The sequence below is a fragment of the Ischnura elegans genome, chromosome 2 (genome assembly GCF_921293095.1).
Source record: "Ischnura elegans chromosome 2, ioIscEleg1.1, whole genome shotgun sequence".
Taxonomy (NCBI): domain Eukaryota; kingdom Metazoa; phylum Arthropoda; class Insecta; order Odonata; family Coenagrionidae; genus Ischnura; species Ischnura elegans.
This window is the reverse complement of record NC_060247.1, coordinates 73,401,393-73,421,692: the sequence shown is the minus strand read 5'-3', so window position 1 is coordinate 73,421,692 and position 20,300 is coordinate 73,401,393. Positions and strand designations below refer to the sequence as shown.

Below are 20,300 nucleotides of genomic sequence, written 5' to 3'. Positions count from 1 at the left end.
TCTAAAAAAAATTAACTTTCCCATGGATCCGTTTGGTATGTTTCTCAAAAACAGAAGCAACGAAACGGAATAAGTAGATATCTGGTAACTTAGAATAATTTTAACATCATTAAGTATTAGAAACATCGAGGATAGCCGTAAAAAATTTCAGAAGATACATAAATCGATCGTTATTTTTTCGTGACTTGTTACAACTCGGGCATCTTAAAATTCTGAGAGTAGATAAGGGAAACCCTGATGTCATTTGCCTTTATGCATTTTTGAAAATTTCCCCTCACTGCCAGAACTATCTCAGGTACAAGTTTTTATGTATCTACTTAATTAAACTCATGTATTCCAGATAAATTTAGGAAAAAGTTGTATCCATGAACCGAACCGACTTTTTGAATGAGCCGTGAATATTACGAAACATGGCAAAAAAACGACCGATCGAAGGAAAAGAGGGTACTTATCTCTTTTTTCGAATAGTGACACCACCGATGGTTATAAAACTCTTTGGAAAAGGTGTAATTTCCCAATTATTTTTTTAACCGATTCTCCTCCACGGATAATAGCGGAGCAATTATCCTTTTTTAACCCAGAGCTGCATCTAGGAGAAATCAAATTTCAAGATTTTTCATTTTGAAAGCTTAAAAATTTTGCACTCAACCACGATTAGCGTTGCAGCTGAACATTTCTTTTTATGATATTTCTTGGAGTTTAGGTCAATATAAACCAAGTTATAGCCAACGTTTCGATTTATTTAAAATCATCCTAAGGGCTATGAAAGAGAGAACATGAACAATATAAAATGCAAAGATGACAACGATAACTTGTTACTAACTGTTAACTTGTTGATAACTTCAACGATGATTTCTGTTCTTATATATATATATGTGTATACTTTAAATTATATTACTGTATAAAAAAACGCGATCGTAACATTTTTATGTAAAAATATTGTATATCGTTGTCATCTTTGTATTTTATAATGTTCATATTTTCTCTTCCATAGCCCTGAGGATGATTTTAAATAAATCGAAAAGTTGGCTATAACTTGGTTTATATTGACCTAAACTACAAGAAATATCATAAAAAGTTATTTAACAAGGTCAAGAATAGAAGAGGAAAAGTAATAATAATGCTAAACATTTCGTCATCAAGCTTTACACCACAAAATAATACGTAGTTTAAATATTTCCGAAATAGAGATGAAAAGTTATGCATTTTTGATGTTGCTTAGAAGCAACACTGGGTTATAATGGGTTAATAAATCAGGCACCGGGGCGGGAAGCCAGTCAAAATCATTTCGCAAACTAATGAGATGGAATTCACGAGAGGAATGCCGCGCACTTCCGAGCGATGGTTAACATCATACACCCGAGTCTCACACACTCCGATTCCAGCGCGGGATCCTGCGTGTGCCGAAAAGTTGTATGATAAACCCCCATCAGCCCGCACACCTCGCGAGTTAATCAGAAGAGCTCGGGAATTCCAACCGGAGAAGCAGAAAGAGAAGGGGGGTAAACTCGTTTAAAAAAGAACTCCTTTGCTCGATCCTCCACCTCAGGTAGGCCCGGGATTCCTGGGCAAGAGGAAATTTTGCTCTGCGATCGGAGGAGGAACTATTTCCTCCCTATAAAGAGCCCCGCCGTCCAAACGCCATCCCTCCAACGGAAGGAAGTCTTCCGAGTGCTCAGCGAACCTCTTGAAACCTTAGCTCAGAATATTTAAGAGGAATTCGCAGTTAGTACCTAATCCAAAACAAATATTAGATTATAACACTAGATAAGTTGATAAATACAACGGTTAGGTTTGTATTATCATGTAGATTTACCACAAAATTATATACACGACTAAATGAATTTGAGCAGTTCTTTTGGGCACATCTATTCATGAAAACCTGGTACGCCATTTTGCGTTGCAAAACCAGACAGATGTGAGCCAAAATCTTCTAAAGTAATTGATAATATACGTAAAGCACCGGACCAAAGGAAGATTTTGCGTTTACTCTATAAAAATCATACCACCGCACCATCATCTTTCTAAATTCAAAGATATTCGAATAAAAATGCGATCCCGCGTGTTTTTAGAAAATTGACAATGCTTGGGAAACGGTATCTCAGTAACGGTTTGCATAGATGTAAAATGGAATATAAATTTATGATTGGTAATCATTTATGAAAATTTTAAGCTAAGTTTCAGGTCTCAATTTCAAAAGAAGTCATTTGGATTTTGTCTGGCTTTTTATGAATTCGGACTACTGTACTTCGGGTTGAATCAATGAGCGGTTACATGAGATATAGTAACTTATAAACGATTTCTAAATCAGGGAAAATACCTAAATACGATCGTTCGAACCGAAACAATGCGCCCTCGGAAGAGGGATCAACAGCGACCATGCCACTTGTGTAATATGTGGCAGGATGTGATGGAAGTTATTAGCATTTGGTAAAAGAAACATTCCAATATTTCCGCTGAATTGAAATTTAGTATAACTTTAAACTCATTCGAAATATTTTTATTTTATTTTTTTTTATCACATCCCCGTAAACAGCACATAACGGCCTTTTACAACGAGGGTTTCCAATATTAACAAAGTACAACACAAACATCCATGCCCTGGATAGGGATCACCTACCCAGGCGGGATTCGAACCCACGACATACGGTTTGGCAGGCGAGGACTTTACCCCACCGCCACCGAGGCCGGCAAATACTGCAATTTCTCATTTAACTAAATAATTAATAAATCATTGGAAATTTTGCAATATTTCATTAACATTATGTAAATTCAGTGGACATAATGCAATGTTTCATTCAACTAACAATCCAGTAGGACTAACAAAAAATTACACCTTATAAGACACCAAATTAAGTGTCTAATTCCTTTGCTCTAATAATGCTCTTCTGTGTAAAAACGGGATTTGAATAACAGAGTTTCGCCGTTGAGAAGTGGACAATACAAAAAAAACTTATTTTCTTCAATTCATCACGTTAACATACCATATCTCACCTAATACAGTTGTTCTTAAAACAAAATACATCTCAGAGAATCCCAAGCTAAAATTTACATATGCTGAACAAGGTTTACTTTATGTACCCTGAAAATTTCAAGGTGGTAGCATAAGGATCAAACAGGTAATTCATCAGAACAGAAGACACGCCGAAAAGGAGTAGGTACAGGCTAAGAAGAGGTAAGTTTTAGCGTAAGTAGAAATGAACAAATCAAGGGGACTGCACAAACTGCCCTAACACAAAGGAGACCCTATTCCATTCCACTGAAGGTTGATTTTTGTCGTCACTTCGGTCGCATTTTAATCGGCTTTCAAAAATGTCCACAGCGCGGTGATGAGTGCAACGCAAACCACTTTTATTCAATATTTCACTTCATAATATTTGTAGTTGCGAAGAACAGCATTGAATAGTCATGAGTTCGATAAATAACATCATCATGAATGTAAATTTCGGTTAACACCCCAATTATACCTTATTTCCCCGTGAAACTCGAATCAATGCGACCGCCAGCGAAGTGAGAGGCAACTTCTGTAAACCCTATTCCCAAATGCGCGGTTTCTTAAGTTCCTAAGCAATTCCAAATGCGCGGTGGGTGGCTACACATTATGAGGCCGAATTGAGGATCTTTTATTGTGATATCCATGTAAGTATCATAGGGAAGAGGTCAAGGGCGTACCCAGGATCAAAACTAAGGGGGGGCAAGCCATGGTTGTTCAAGTTGTAGGTAAGATTTAAGCATGGAAAAGGTGAATGAAATCAACATTTTAAGGAAACTGTAACAGCTATTTATTTTTTTTTTTTATTATTTGCTAGAAAGAATATTATTTTTCTTAAAGGCATTTGCGAATTTTGCTTCTTGCTGCCCCTCCAACCCCTCGCTGGGTACGTCCATGGATGAGGGAACGAACGAAGGAATTGACGGCAGGAAAGAATAGAGGGAATATAGACTGAGAACAGCGAAGCTTCCTCGCGGAGGAAATAGTATTGAGCGGTTGATCGTAAGGGAAGGAAAAATGCTGGAGAGAGCAGAGGAGGGTGCCGAGGGAAGAATGCCTGAAGCAGCGAGGCTTCACTATCGATGAATTCCCTGGGTGCTCATGTCGCATTTTTCAATACTAATTTTCTCTGTCTTTGCTCCACGTCAATAGAAGTCTGCAAGCGGCATTTCAAGGGCAAGCGGACAGAGCGGTGAATGACGCGCAGTCAGCATCTCCAACGCACCACTCCTGCATGAGAAAAGAAATACCGTATTGCATTGACATTAAATGAGCGAATCAAAAATACCTCTTTGTAACTCAAAATCGGAATTCGTTTCTTTGGATCACCTAAAAAAACATGATTATGAGCCAGTTATATTTTTCTCAAAAATGAAAATACAGCACCTAGTATGTGAGAATAAAATCCTATTAATGATTCTACCATTTTTTTCATTTTACCTTGCTAAATCTTCCCAAAATAAACTTCATCTCAGGCCTTCTCCTTCAAAAACTGCCAATCCCTAACACCCTTTGAACAATAACGGTTAATTATGTGAATGTTATTACAATTGATTGAAAATAGATCACACGTAAATTGCTTTTTTTAAGAAAGACACTGTCACAAGTAAAAGATTCTCAAGATGTAATCGCCACAGGCAAGTTGATTACTTGAACTGGACTATTTTCCACCCCTAGGGCTCAGAGTTGAACAAAGGATACTACATATACGTGTGGAATCTATGAGCGTCTGATGCATATGACCGTTTTTACTCATATGTGAGTCAAATGGGGGCTCCGCCGGTTGTATTAAGATACTTTTCCTGATTTAGAAATCGTTTGAAAGGTACTCTATCGCTTATACTCACTCCGTGATTCATGTCAAAGTACAGTGATTCGAAATGATGATGGACCATCACCAGAAAATACTCTCGGGAGGAAGTAGCTCGTGTAGAACCGTATCTCCCAAACAATAGGGTAGTTTCCTTCATCAAAGAAATCGAAAGGCATTGATTGCGATTCGTTACCCACCATTACTATATTCATAATATACAAATTATTTCGTTTTAGAAATACCGGTTTAGACGAATGGCAATGGTCCATTTTTATCCTCATTTGAAAAGGGCCAGATTGGCGCCCATGCGATGCCACTCCACGTGACGTCACAGGGACCTATTTTCTATACGAGAAAATAGGAGTTATACGTCGTCTGAGGTTACCAATGCATGCATGAGGCGCAGAGCTCAGGGAAACCTGTCTTAATAATCACTTATTAAAACTGGCTAAGGTCGGAAAGTTTTCTTCATTTGATAAGGTATTAATAATCCTTATTTAAGCCAAGCGCTACCAGCCAGCAGGGTACTCAGCTACCCGCTAGCAGCCTGCGTCGTATCAGCGCTCAACTCGCCTCAAGGTCACCTCGCAGGGCGGCAGCGGGAACCAGAAATACGTCACACGGAGAGATTTCCCGGCATTCATACTTACGCGTCGCGTTTTCGCGTGCTAGAAAATTTTCACTTTTCATTTAATCGCGAAAAATAGATATCGTCATTTAAAAATCTAAAAGCGTGAAATACGTACTCCAGGAGTTATAATCTTTCGATTTAGGCAATAAAAAAATAATAACCCTATTCGCGAAAGGGGCAATCTTTCTTTCTTGCGTTTCACTTTTGAATCCAGGGGCTCTCTACCATCAGATATTTGCATTAATATCCACCGGAAAACATTCGTCCTGACCGCAAAACCAACTACGGTCTCTTTCCTTTCCAGGCCACTGTACAAGCTACTACGCTATCCAAGTATAGGTACGCAGTTTAATTAGTTTCCTGTAGTAGTGATCGAAAAAAATATTTATTCTTTCACGGCATCTTTCCCACTTTTTCATTATAAGCTCGATATTTTTCATCTTTAGGACAGTTTTATTCGAAAATCAGAGTAAATTATTGCCTGCAACTTTGCGTCACTGTCTTAAAATAAGTATCCGTTGCCGGCCCGCATCAAAGCCCTTGCCTGCCACGCAAGAGGTCGCGGGTTTGAGTCCCGCCTGGGTAGTTATTCCCTTACCTGAGCATGGATGGCTGTGTACGTTTAATTGTTAAGTTAAAAACTCCGATGTAAAAGGCTGTTGATGCCAACGGTGGTACAGAAGTAAAAATGAGCGGATCCAGGATTTTTTTGGAGGGGGGCAAAAGGGGTCTGATAGGCAAACGCTCTTCTCATACTTGAGATTGAAAACAAGATGACACAATTACTGTACGAAGCATTCTCTTTATTTTAATACGAAAGTTATAAATATGAAATGAATCTATTGAGGTTGTTTAATAAACGAAACAAAACGAACGTAGCGATGACCGTATAAAAACATTTGCCTATTTTTTAACCGTTTTGGGGAGTACGTGCTTCCTTGCCCCCCCCCACCTCCTAAATCCGCCTATGGAACTAAATACAATGAGAAAAAATATAATTTTTGTCATATATTATCATTATTTCTTATATAAAGAAAAATAACGCAGGATGTAACCTTGAACACATGAACCGCTTGCTACACCCTTGATGGTGAGTGACGGGCGAAAGTGGACGACTAAAGCATCTGGGAAAATGCTGGAATGATTGAGAGGAGACGGATCCGGAAGAAATCTCCCATAGGGGATGGAGGGATGTCTCCCTGGAGAAACAGCTGAGCGAGGAATTCATGGGGGAACCAGCCGGGATGGAGATGCCGCGAGAAAGAGACGGCATGGTATCTGGAGGAGGCGACCGACAGCTGAGGTCATTTGCGCCATGACAGAAGGGTATGGATGGAAGGGTGTAGAGAAACCCGGTGTCGGCATTAGCCTGTTCTTAACGAAAGCGCCAAGGGACCACGGCTTAGCGTCCCATCCGACGGACGGAGTGTTGCGCTTGAAATGTCCTCCACACAACATTCAAGCAGAGATCGGGTATAGTCTCTGAAAATTCTCTGCCACCGCCGGGATTTGAACCCGAGCCCACGCGGTGGGAAGCTAACACTATAGCCACCAAACCAAACCGATCCCCGCGAGAAAGAGATCAGAGTAGTGGGAGCCGAGTGGGAAACATATTGTAATAAAGTTTTCTCACATCTAAGACCTTGGCAGGAATTCCCGAATCGTTCAAGGCGAGTAATTCCGCGTTCTTAATATCCTCTAGGTCAATAGTCTTCAACCCACGGCCCTAAAGGCCGAATTCTAGCTGATACCTCGCGGTCTCAGCATTATTACAAATTAACAAATATTAAATTATAACAAACAGCAAAGATTACATTGTATCGCGCCACACAACATAAAATATTTATCGACAAACTCGTCAAAAATAAACGATGTTAAAAATTGCATTGACTGATTGAACTTTTTAACCAATAAAGGTTATTGCACTCTGAAAATATTTTTTTTTTGTAAAATAAAACTTTTGAGCTATATCGCCGCATCAATTTTTGGCTGGTCCCAACGTTTCCCGACCGATGCTGGTTGCTTTCTCAAGGGAAGTGATTTCCGAGCAGCATCGGTCGGAAAACGTTGGAGCCACCCAAAAATTGACGCGGCGACATGGCCCAAAAGTTGTTACTTAACATCACGAGTACCCGCGAAAGTTTTAATGAAGAGTTATGTTTTTTTTTTAATTTATTGATGTGGTGGTAAAGTGACATGGAGCAATGTGGCACTCCGGACGATAAGAAATCAATTTTTGGCCCTTGCATTAAAAAAGGTTGAAGACCCCTGCTCTAGTTTCACGTTTATTCAGCGGCAATATTGCGAAGCACTTTGTATCTACGTACCATTGTTTGAATCAAGACCCGAAGCCAGTCCTCGAGCTACACTTCTGATTAAGGCGATGACTAGATTCAAAGCATATGCAATTGAATATAGTGTATTTGACCGACCATAATAGGTGTCACTTCGAAGGAGCTCCTCGCATTCATGTTGAAATTTGTTTCAATACACATTTTTTTAATGTTGTAACACCGGTTTCACGATATTGTGCTATAGGAACAGGAAAATACTTATTTTTCTTTCACTGATGCCTTGGTTGTAGGCCAAGTATTTTCAGTCATAGGGAGATTTTTCTTAACGTAGGGTGTCCCTTTCGCCCGAACTATCCTAGAGACTATTTCTTCCTTGCTTTGTCTATCACTTATTGCTCGGCTTCCTAGGTAGCAAAACTCTTTTACAATCTCATGCTTTTGTTTTCCTGTTTTGATGTTTGCTCTGATATCATCTCTTTTGCTGCATACGATCAATATCATATTTCGATTTCAATGTACGATTAAATCATACCGTCAATCCCATATTTTACTTGTTTAAATGCTCAGATGATATCTGGCCATTGCCCTTTCCATATTTATCAATAATGCTAGGTATATTTTTTTTCTCTTTTCTCCACAGAACGCCACCAAGCACCCCATGAAACTGCGGCTGGTGGGCGGCCGAGTTCCTGAGGAAGGCCGCGTCGAAGTCAAGTTTGGGGAAGGTCAGTGCTCCGCGTCATGCGGGTAAAAAAGGCGGATGCTATGCGGGTCTCCTTTCCGACGCGGATATTGTACGCGAGCCACTAACCCGGGGAGTCCAACACGGGATGCATGAGGTGGATGATAAACAGTCCCTTCTTGGGTGGTAACTAACAGGATGGTGCTTTTTAAAGCATCACCCCATACAAACACTATCATGCACGTTTTGATAGCACGTTTTCGATATGTTTGTTCGTACAAAATCGCCCATGATATCCTTAGATCATTCTTTGGAATACTCACTGCCCAAAGTTATAACAGCACTCTCGAGGGAGCACTCTGTTGTCATTAACGAAATAATAATAATAATTAAATCTATGACAAAAAAGGATATTAAACTACCACCTTGATTTTTGGCCAATGTCTTCAATGCTAAACGCGTAGCTTTATGGTAATTGATACCGCAAAAACCCTAATACCTTAGCACAGGTGTTTTTTACCATCCAAATGGTATGGAATTATTAAAGCTGACCTTTCGAGTTAAATATTATAAAAATAGCTAATTTTAATTGTTCTATTGTCATTTCACTCGCTTTCTAAAGGCTATGCAGAGTTAAAAAAAACAGTTACCTATATTTAACACGAAGAACTGCAGCCATTATCCTCGAACTCTCCAATATTTAGTCTCAAAATTTAACTCTGTATTAAACTAGCGACTTATTTTTCAATTAACGATTAAAATGACATCAAATTTTACATGTTTGGCGTGTTATAAGTTTTCACGGCATGGTTAGCATTTATAATGGTTTCGATCCTTAAATTCTTTGCTTCAAAAGTTATTTTATACTCTAATTAAGGAAACTACATAGAATGCAACACAGTTGTTTCGATTTGTACAGCATTAAATCATGTACTACATATGTCATAAGTGTTTACACATATTGGAAAAATACGTATCAATTATGTACTTTATAAACATGCATCATAAGGAAAAATATGTACCGCGTAGTAAATACAGAATTTGGCAGGGTTGTGTCGGGTGATGGAAGCCCTTTGTTCTCGCTTTAAAAGAGGCAACGTCTTCTCCACGATTCCGGGAACATTTCCCCCATCTCATTCTCTTTCTCTCCGTAAGTCCTCGGGGGGAGTGAGGGAAAAAATAAGAAAACGTATCAAAGAGTTAAGATGGGCGGGAGTGTATGTGAGCGGAGCCTATTGGGAAATGTCAAAGGATTGCCGCGCCATCTCCATTGCCGTTCAAGTGCGGAGAGTGGCTGTCCCACTCAGTGCTCTCGCTCTCTTCCTCGGATGCCGAGCATTTGCGAGTCCCGCGGAGAGAGCAGAAAAAGCAGTCGGGAGGGAGGAAAGGAAGGAAATAAAAATAAAATAAAAATAAGATAAAAAACATTCTTTCTACAAAAACAGCATGAAATGCGCTAAAAGGAAAATATAAGCTTTTCATTAGTATGAGATAAAAGTATGAGTGCTAATTAGGTTTGTATATTAACATTGTGTGATATTACTTACCAATTAGGCCCATCTATACTCATTTCTAAGCAACCTAATCAGGATACACGCTTTAATCTCCGAGTGATTAAAAGCTTATTTTTTTACTCTTTTGCATATTTTACGAGGGCCAGTTTTTTTTCAAGATCTGATGACTCAAGAACAGAAGACGTAGTGATTGATTGAAAATTATTTTTAATAACTAAATATTGAACACAAATTTGGTGTACTTTCGACATAATTGCATAGGCGATTGATTAATTGGTAGTGCTGTGGACGTGCTTTAATATACCTTCTTCATAAGATGTTACCGCCAATGACTAGCAATGAATATTGCCATTTTCCTGAAGCTCATCGCCCGTGTGGGAATACTTCCCTCCCAGCCAAATCTACATTTCAACGTAAAGATGGAAGTCATACGGCACCTTAAACTAACAACTTACGATCAAAAACGATTTGAACGAGTGGTGCAGAAGATGTGAAGTTGCCATATCAGCGCAGTACCCGCCTGTCGCTTCGGAGGTGTTTTTCCGAGCGTTCGGAGGTTGAAAAAAAATCGCCCTCGTATACTGTCTTTGGAAATAGCGTTTTTTTTAACTCTTTTAATTTTATTTATATTTTCTACTTTTTAGTGGCGAATCACCTTATCTATTAAAACATAGTTGTTAAAGAAACTCTGCGAAAAGATTTATAGCAAACGCTAAAGGTAAAAGCGTGTATCCTGAGTAGGTCTTATAGAAAGGAGGAGGTCTAGATTGGTGATCTGATTGGTGAGTAAGGATTGGCACGCGGTATTAATATCAAAACCTAATCTGCAACTACTCTTTACTCTACCGAGGGATGAAAAGCATATTTTTAACTTTTTAGTGAATTTTAAACTGCTTTTAGAGATTTTGTGTTTTTCGTCTTTTTTATTTTTTTATACTTCTTGGTGGTGAATCATGCAACTTATTAAACCAGAGCCGTTTCATGAATTCTGACTAGCGCCATTTTTTATAAAATTTAAAATTATTTTTCCATGTGTTTATTTAGTTTATTAATTAGATTTCAATAGAATAAAATTTCAAATACCTGATTGTTTAGTATTGATTTTTCCGCAGAAGCAAGCGAGAAAAATTTCAAGCCATGACACATTTCCCATTCCAAGACAATGGAAAGTATGTTAGAAATTAATTACGATGCAACAGACAAACAGAGGAAGTAAATGAAGAAAAAGCGTGTAAAAAACTACGGCATAAAGTGAGAATGAATAAGGGGGAAAATGAGAATTCACCACTACGACAGCCAGGTTAAAAGAGAGCATGTATGCCATTTACTCTAAAGAATTAGTTCGACATGAAAAAAATAATTAGCACTGCAGAGATACGAATCCGGATCTTCCGATATCGAACACCGATAATGAATCCAGGCTAATCGAAATCACGTGCCAGATATTATGTTCAATTTCCTATTGGTGTAAATTGCTTCTCACCCTTTCGTGTGACTAAGTATGAAGTTAATTGACACGTGAAGTGCTTACTTTCAATGCCTTACACATATTTGATTCGATACAAATAGAAAAAAAAACAGATTTGTTAAATATCAAAGAGCCATATAATATGTTATATACTTTCATTAGTACGTTCTTCTATTCCATGAAATGACCTCCAATCAATAACTTCACCTATTGAATCGATTAAACTACCTATGCGGTGCTCGACCCAGTGGTTCAGGGGGGTGGAACTTTCCTCTGGGAAAATGTGAACATTTCTATCTCTAAAAATCACATTGTCTATTTTGGCACTTAAAATTACACAATTGATTGGTGGTCGGGAGCTATTTTACTAAAACATATTGATGAAGTAGAATAAATTTCCTTCATAGGTTAGTATATTTCTGCTAAAAATAATTTTGGGGGGGGGGGTCACGTGCCTCCTGGCTACTCCACTGTGTATTATATTGCCGCATGCATTTAATTCAATTTAATTCAATTTGGTAAAAACAACATTGGTGACTCTGACTACTCGCATAAAATATTAGTCCTGCCAAGTCTCTATGACATGGATTCCGGGGAATTTGAGTGTGCATTGTAAATCTCATTATAAAAAACCGGAGATGCCATTCCGGAGACACAGCATTATTGTCTATCAAGATTCAAGGATCCGGTCGCACGACCCCAGGTGCATGAAACTAACGGGCTAAAACTAGTAGCAAGCCGCAACACAAACTTCATATTTAGTGCCTTGGGGCAATTAACTCCAATCTCAAAAACACCTCAATATATCACGATGCAAATTTGTCACGTGTTGAGGCATGCTTAAGGTTTTCGCTCGTTGAAAGTTCTCCCCAAACAGCAAATAAAATGAAAAAAAACAGGTAGGCTTGTTCGATAGGAAATTCTCCAAATGGCAAATCGTGGCTTTCATCTATAGACTATACATTTTACCTGCCGTAAAATTTCTACAAGCATCAAGCTCCCAAGACGAGGTAGTAGTCTTAATTAGTTAACCATAAATCTTTCGTCAATAATGACTCCAAAATTTCTTCGTTTAGGAGGTTCACTAATTCGTAAAAAATCGTTGCTTCATACCATCACAATAACCCTTTCCTCCGAGTCCCTTTAGTTTTCTCTTTAGAGAAATCTTTTCAATGATTATGAGCATAAATCATTTGAGTGGGAAAGGCTGAGGTAAAAGAAACCAGCAACTAACATTCCTTTCGGCTTTCATCATGATTTCAAGGCGTTTCTCAGCCATTAGAGGAAGATGACACCATATATAAGTTAATGCTCTTCTAATTCTCTTAATGTTCACATAAAATTGTATGTAAAATTTAATTTAATAATATTAAGCGACCACATGGAAGGCACAGTATAAGTTCTGCGAAAAATTGAGGAGAGTTACATGTTAGTGAGACGGAGAGGATGACATGAACTTCGAATCGCACAATATCCCCTTGTCCGATATGAACGCTAAAATATTATACGCATATTGTCAAATGTATAGGCATAGGACTTCGATTTTCCTAGGTTATAATAAATACATGATGATAATTAGGCCATAATAAATGCACTCCCAACTTTCAATCGAGTTTTCACTTTTAATTTTCTGCGCGCGATAACGACTGGAGTCCTAAAAACACCCCCACCCATGACTTTAACTGACGGGGGGGAATGCGAATGAATTTTCTTCTAATTCTCATGCCCTTAGTGTAATATAATTCGTGTTATTGGCAAAAGTGAAACCTCGGAGAGTGTAAGAGGCATACGTAGGAGCACGCTAGTTAGTCTCTCTGATAATGAATTGAATCATTTTATTCAAAATGGTGTCGCATCAAAGAATATTAAGCTTGGAGATGGAAAATACGAATCCCCGTTTCAAGTTTTTCGGAACAACAATTTCCACGCCTGCATTGATAAAATTAATTTGAATCGGGCGTTCATGAACTATGGTCTCTATAAATTAATTAGTGTCTCCTAATGCCTGCCCAATAACTGCATTTTTCAGAATCAAATTCGCAGCACCCAAGTGCGAAGGTCGGCAGTTTATTTGGCAACCCAGATTTTTTTCACCCGAACATTCATGTGGTGGAAAACAAGAGACACAATAGCTTTCAATCCTTCAGCAATAGCTCAGCTTGTTCATCCAGATTTCCGCTCGACTTAAGGTGTTTCTGGTGGTAGGACATCAGCCGGTTAACTTGCAACAGGAAGCTAATAAAATGTAAAAGGAGAATGTAGAGAAAAACTGCCTGAGTTCGACCAAGCATTTATATTTGACCTTCATTGTTCGGAGGAAAATCAAACTCCTCTCCCGATCACTTCAGCAAAACACCCATCTTATGATATTTGTTGTGTCAGACTTGGAAAGTCAGTGAGGTTATTAAACGATTATGTACGAGCCGCACTCAAAGTTCTTTGTTTTTAAGCCTTCATTGTCCAATCAATCTAAGACTAGAAGGTAGCCTTCTTTTCTCCAGCGGCGCCCACCATTATTCGCTCAAAATTTCTTGAATCGTTCTGCGAAAAGCTTCATTAATAACGCTTTTCATTTAACTACTTATATGGAATAAACTCAAATGGCAGTAAATGTATCTTAACCCTGGCACACGATAAATTACTGTGTTGATGTGCGGAGAGGGACAGTTTCACCGTGGTAGTGACCAAGTCCCTGACTCAACTGCCAAGTCCTCTTTTGTGATTCATGAGAATTTCAGATTTTAGGTTGCAGGAATGTTAGTTGCAATATTTTACCCATCGAACAAGCCTACTAAGAGTTAGCTTTTGGGGAGAATGACATCGCTGGGCGTCGCGTGACCGGATCCTCACGGGCTGACCCCAGTCCTTTTCGTGACCCCCCTATAGGCTGGGGTCTGGTTTGCGGGGATGGCTGGGACATGCTGGCTGCAGTGGTGGTGTGCCGGCAGCTGGGGCTGGGCTTCGCGCAGGACGCCGTGCAGACGGACTTCTTCGGCGGCAACGGCACCCAGATGGTGCTCAGTGGAGTGCAGTGCACGGGTGCCGAGCAGGACCTGTCCCACTGCCTGCACGACCGGCTGGGCGCCGAGCACGTGGTGTGCCCCGGGAGAACGGAAAACATCGCAGCCGTGGTGTGCGTGGACGGTAAGTACAGCAACAACAACCTCTAACCAAAAGATAAACTCTGGAACTACGAGGTGAGTCCAGAAAGTAATTTCCGTTTTGAAATAAAAAAGAACAAGTACAGATATTTCCCAGAAATGTGTAGCACACATATCTACCACTCTTAAGGCCTGTTTACATGGTGCATTAACACGTAACGAGAGTGAACGCCAAAATTGACCTTGTAACCACGTACAGTCGAGAGTTTTCCGATGGAAGTTCAAAACGAGGGGCGGAGAACTCTGCTCCAGCACGGTTTGCAGCCAATCGCTGTCCCCTAAACGCCCCTCACACCCTCGTCTAGCTATACAGCGTTGTCACATGCATACGAAGCAGTAAAATGAGCCTGAGCCACCAAAACAAGAACTTTCTTCGAATCACCAAAACAAAGGATTCTTCATGACAAAAAGAAGAACACAATGGTAATTTCCACACTTATAATGCCACAACTCAGCAACCGACCATGGTTTCAACACGTAAGTGTAATTTTCAAGGTGAAAAATCCAGTGCTCTCTCGGTATATATACCCAGGCCAAGGTAGGAGGTGGGGGCATATGGAATTAGGTGTGGGGGAGTGGGAGGGGAAACGGTTTTGGTGAACAAGTGAGCGAAGGACGAGAACACATCGAGTGGGTCGGAGTATATATTGGCCTGGTTATATATACCGAGAGAGCACTGGATTTTTCACCTTGAAAATGACACTTACGTGTTCAAACCATGGTTGGTGTCTGAGTTGTGACATTAAAAGTGTGGAAATTACCATTGTGTTCTTCTTTTTATCATGGATATAAAGAACTTCCACAAAGTTGAGCCGGATACGATTTTATAAAGGATTCTTCCTTCGGGTCCTTCACGCTCGTCATCCCTTCTGGCTCATTTCTTCACGGAACCCTTTTGTTTGCATGCGACGTGGGCATTTCCCTTTCTTACCTGGTAACCTTGCCCCCTACCCCGAACTAGACACGTCTAAGTGTCATCGGACAACTCTCGGCGGCCGGACTGTAACTTGTGACAATAATACACAGAAAATAGAACCTGTCCTAATTTGGCTCATTCATTCGCACATGTTCTGTTCTGGTCCACAAACATCATTCATGCAAACAGACATTAGCTCGTACGTGTTAATGTGTCGTGTAAACAGGCCTTTACACTTTTTTTCAACGTAGATAACGCGATTCTCCAAGTATTTGTCATAGCGTGGAACAACTTTTTGTGTACCTCCTTCGTAGAATATTACCGCCAGTATAGTCATCCATGAGGTAACATGTTCTTTCCGCTCTTCTTCGCTGTTGTACCGCTGACCGCCAAGAAAAGACTTTAGATGCAGAAACAAGTGAATGTCGCTTGGAGCGAGGTCGGGGCTATGCGTAGGATTGTCAAAAACATCGATAAACAGCGAAGAAGAGCTGAAAGAACATGTTGCCTCATGGATGACTACCCTGGCGGCAACATTCTACAAAGAAGGTTCACAAACACAAATGCCACGCTATGACAAATACCTGGAAAATCACGGGGTCTACGTCCAAAAGTAGTGTAAGAGTAATAGAGATGTATGCAATAAATTTCTTTTAAGTGTATGCACTTTCTCTTTTTTTATGTCTAAACGGAACTGACTTTCCGAACGTACCTCGTATTCGTAACGTTCATCAATAGTGTTGGAATCCAAAGAATGGTACCTATATTGCAGCTCTCCATTTTTCCCTTTAGAATCAATTTTCTAAAATTTTCTTGTTGATCGTTTATGTTTTGTCCTTCCATATCTACACCAAGCAATTATGAAGCAGTGGTTTTCATGGAATTTTTTTTCATTCATTCACAGTGCTGAAACGCTAAGAATCGTTTTCATGAGGCCTCAATTCCTTCCTTTCACAAGCAAGCGACTAACACCGGCCAAATAACTTTGGTTTTTGCTCATGTAACCAATCCAATGATCGTGGTGGATTCCATCGACATGGATTGATTAGAAACAGATTATATGGCTATCCATATCTACTGAAACATCCACCAAAGCATACCACGATGCTTGTACTGCTTCATTATATTCTCAAAGTATTGTAGGAAATTGATTGTGAAATTTCCGTACAAAGGTTTTATTTAAAAATGCAGTTAAAACCAGCATTTAGCTGCACTACAACGGCACTACTTGCAAGCTCAGACATCTAATTTCGTTATATCATTCATACTACGGAACGACGGTTTATTTTAAAAAATCTTTCGACGCATACTACGGAGTTTCGGAAGCTTTAAAGTCGCCAGGAAAGTTGCCGGTTGGGAAATGAATGATGTGGAATATAAAAAGTCGGCGAACTTTTCATTCCATAAAGAAAAGAAAATATAAATAAGTACTTAAGACCAGTAAATTTAATTATTATATAAGTTTTTTATTGAGCGTTGGCTAAAAAGAAAGATATTTAATCTGCTACCAAAGCTACATTAACTTCTTCTCCCACTTCATGGTTTATGAAGATGACACCTGTGAGTATTTATAAGTTGTTATAAAGTTAAAACACCTACTTCATGGTTACCTTATTCACCACTGATGTATTCTTATCTTTATTACGTTCCTGTTTTTGATAGCAAACGAAGTATTTTATCCCCACACATTTACAATAAACTGAGAAAAGAATTAACTCCTATGGCGATTGAAATCGTTTCATGCTTGACGTTGTGGAAATGCAATATATCCATGATAAATATGCACAAAAAATTGTAATTTTGACACTTTAATATACATTTATCCACTACCGACTATGAAAATCACCATTTCTTATTTATATTTTATCATTCATTGGGTTTGCTGAAGCCTGTTCACAAATTTGAGCTGTTATGAAAGAGGCGGTTTTTCCATAAACTCCAAATTGGATATGTAAATCCAATGGCTCGTGTGTTATTCGCGAAAAACGAAGAAGAATTCGCATTATAATGCCTAACGACGTCCGCATCTATCTGGTTTTTACTTGCGCTAATGCAAAAAAATAAGCCAAATAACCTACCACTTCAAAAGTACCTTGCACTTCGATAACCTTGAAAACAAAAAAAACATGGTTGGTAGTGAAGTTATACATTAAAGTGTGGATATTACCTTTTGTTTTCTATATGTTATCATTGATTGAGTTCACTGAAGCCTGTTCACAAAGTTGAGCTGCTACGAAAGAGGCACTTTTTTCAGAAAGTCCAAATTGGATATGTAAATCCAGTAGCTCGTGTGTTATTCGCGAAAAAAACGGAAGAGGCCTTCGCAAAAAAATATGCGTAAGGACGTCCGCATCTCAATTTTGTTGCTCGAAACAAGCCCATCAGAGACGAGTAAGTTCCTTTCACTTTCTTAGAGAGCTCACTCCCCATTTTTCGACGGGAGGCGGTTGGTTTCCCAGCGAAGAGTTTTCGAGCAGAAATTTCAATAAATTTTCGTCGGGCAATTTCCGGAGATATGGGGAGCGGAAGGTGAAGGTGTTTCATCCTTCGCCGAGTTCATAACTGTGGCTGGTGTAAGCAAAGGATGAGAGGAAATAGGAGAGGATGAGTCTGTAGATAATCCGGAAGAGAACAGGGACGTAAAGTTGATCGAAAAAATTCAACGGTGGACTTACAAAGGCGGAGACCTTTAAACCACTTCTCCCTTACCGTCGAGTTTACTTAAAGCTATTTCAAGAATAACATAAGAAGGATGGTTTTAAAAACCGCGCGGTTGAGTTTATACCCAACGGGTGCGTCCACCGAGTTGCGGATGGTGGGTCGACCTCTAAATAGGATGGAAAAAAATTATATCACGACATTATAACCCTGAATAGCTGACACCAGTAGGAAGAAAATTACTAATGATGTTTGGGTCGAAAACGCACCGTTTATAAACCACAGACATTTTTGAGCCAAGCGGTTTGATTGGCCGCGAGTTTGCCCTGTTGGAGGATTCTCTAATAGAACAATGTTTAATATATCTAATATCTATATATCTATATAAATCTATATCAAATATCTATGTAAATACCTCTAATAGAATAATCCCAATAAGATCAGGTAGTCGAAGGAAGACGTAAAGTTTACCATACAAATTAACAGGGGGGGCACCTATGAGGGCGAAGACCTTTAAACCACTTTCTCCCTTATTGTTGACTTTACTTAAAGCTATTTTAAGAATGACATAAGAAGGCTGGGGTGGAAACAGGGTGGAGAAAAATGATGTCGCCCTGCATAGCTAAAACCAACATGAACCAAAATTACGAACGATGTTTTGGTCAAAAACGCACTGTTTTTAAACCACAGAAACTTTGAGCCAAGCGCTACGATTGAACGCGAGTTTGCCCAGTTGATGGATGCTCTGGACAAAGGCAAATGCAAATGTAGGCAAAGCATTGAAGTTATGAGTGATAAGATATTTCGTGACGAAATTTTTCTTATCTAAATGCCACTTAACACGTCAACACAAAGTTGCGCCGTGTAAAACGATAAATTACCAGAACGCATGCGAAAATGCATGGACGTGAGATGGCAAAATAGCCCCTTTCCTAATTTCGTTTGTGCATTCGCGCAATTCCAAGCCATATTGAGATATAAATGCTGTTCTGTGAGCGAAAGAGTACGCGCAAATGTGAAGCCTTTTAATCTATTTCTTCAAAAATACCTTAAATTTCGGAAAACTCGGATGGCTACATTAAAAAAAAAACAGACACTTACGTAACGTAACACCTTTTATATACACGATAGTAACCACGAATTCGCTACAATTATCCAGAGAGATAGACAAGTACACAGACACGTTCTGAGTCTATTCCATTCAGGTAATCCACTACATTACCGCGATTCAGCTAATCTAAGAACCGCGGACTTCGAACCACGCCATAATCCCCTCTTATTCCGATCTTTCACTCTTCTTCGAGGCCCTCAGCGTTCCACACTGATGCTGTGCCCCATTCTCTAATTCGATCCGTCCCTCTGCGAACGGAAAAGTACGCGAGAGGCAATGGAAGGTAGCAATGGAAGAGGGAGGCGGCGGTTTTTGACTGCCAATTGAATATCGGATCCCGCACCGCGCCGACCGCAGCCGCCGCGCTCCAACTCGCCCGCTCCCCTCGTCACCCCGCGTGCATCCAACGTCTGCCCTTTGCCCTCCTCTCTCCTCATATTCACTTCGCTCTTCTCAAAACCGGGCACCATTCCACTCTCGTGCCACCAGCCAGCCAGCCATCCGATCGATTTTCGAAGTTTCCTCGCGCGCCAGGGATAGAGAGAGAGAGGAGGAGGGTTGGGAGATGTAGGGAGGGGTAGAGGGTGAAGTGAGGGAGGCTGGAATGGGGTGCATACGCCACTTGGGACCAGGAAGGGATAGGAATGGCACAATGCAGAGAAAGATGCAGAAGGTTTTAGGCTTCAGCCTGAATCACACGATCATCATAATATTAAATTTAACGCAGTCGAAATACAGCACAAGGCCATTTACAAACGACTCATAATAACAATTAACACATAGTAAAAAATGTAAACAAATATTAACAGAATTATATATTCAACAGTATTATCAACAAACAAGCAAAGAATGGTGGTATTCACCATCCTACGAATACCTTCTTTCTTTTTTTTTTGTTGAAAAAACCGCTGAATATTATTTTGTTCATTGCTGTTTACTTCAGCTCTAAAACGGCTGAATCTTTGAATAAGGAGTTGTAATTTACGTTCAAATGGTACTTATATGTCGTGCAAAGAAACTTCATTTGGCAAAGAAATGGAACATTATGGGCGTCAAACGG

At 39.7% G+C, this 20,300-nt stretch overlaps 1 protein-coding gene across 1 annotated transcript in view; it reads left to right on the top strand.

The window, feature by feature from the left end:
• LOC124153967 (lysyl oxidase homolog 4) overlaps positions 1 to 20,300 on the top strand; it is a 264,123-nt gene that overhangs the window by 163,655 nt on the left and 80,168 nt on the right. Inside the window, exons 4-5 of the mRNA XM_046527401.1 lie at positions 8,371 to 8,455; positions 14,281 to 14,538. Coding sequence (XP_046383357.1) covers positions 8,371 to 8,455; positions 14,281 to 14,538 — 343 coding nt within the window. The remainder of the gene's footprint in view (positions 1 to 8,370; positions 8,456 to 14,280; positions 14,539 to 20,300) is intronic.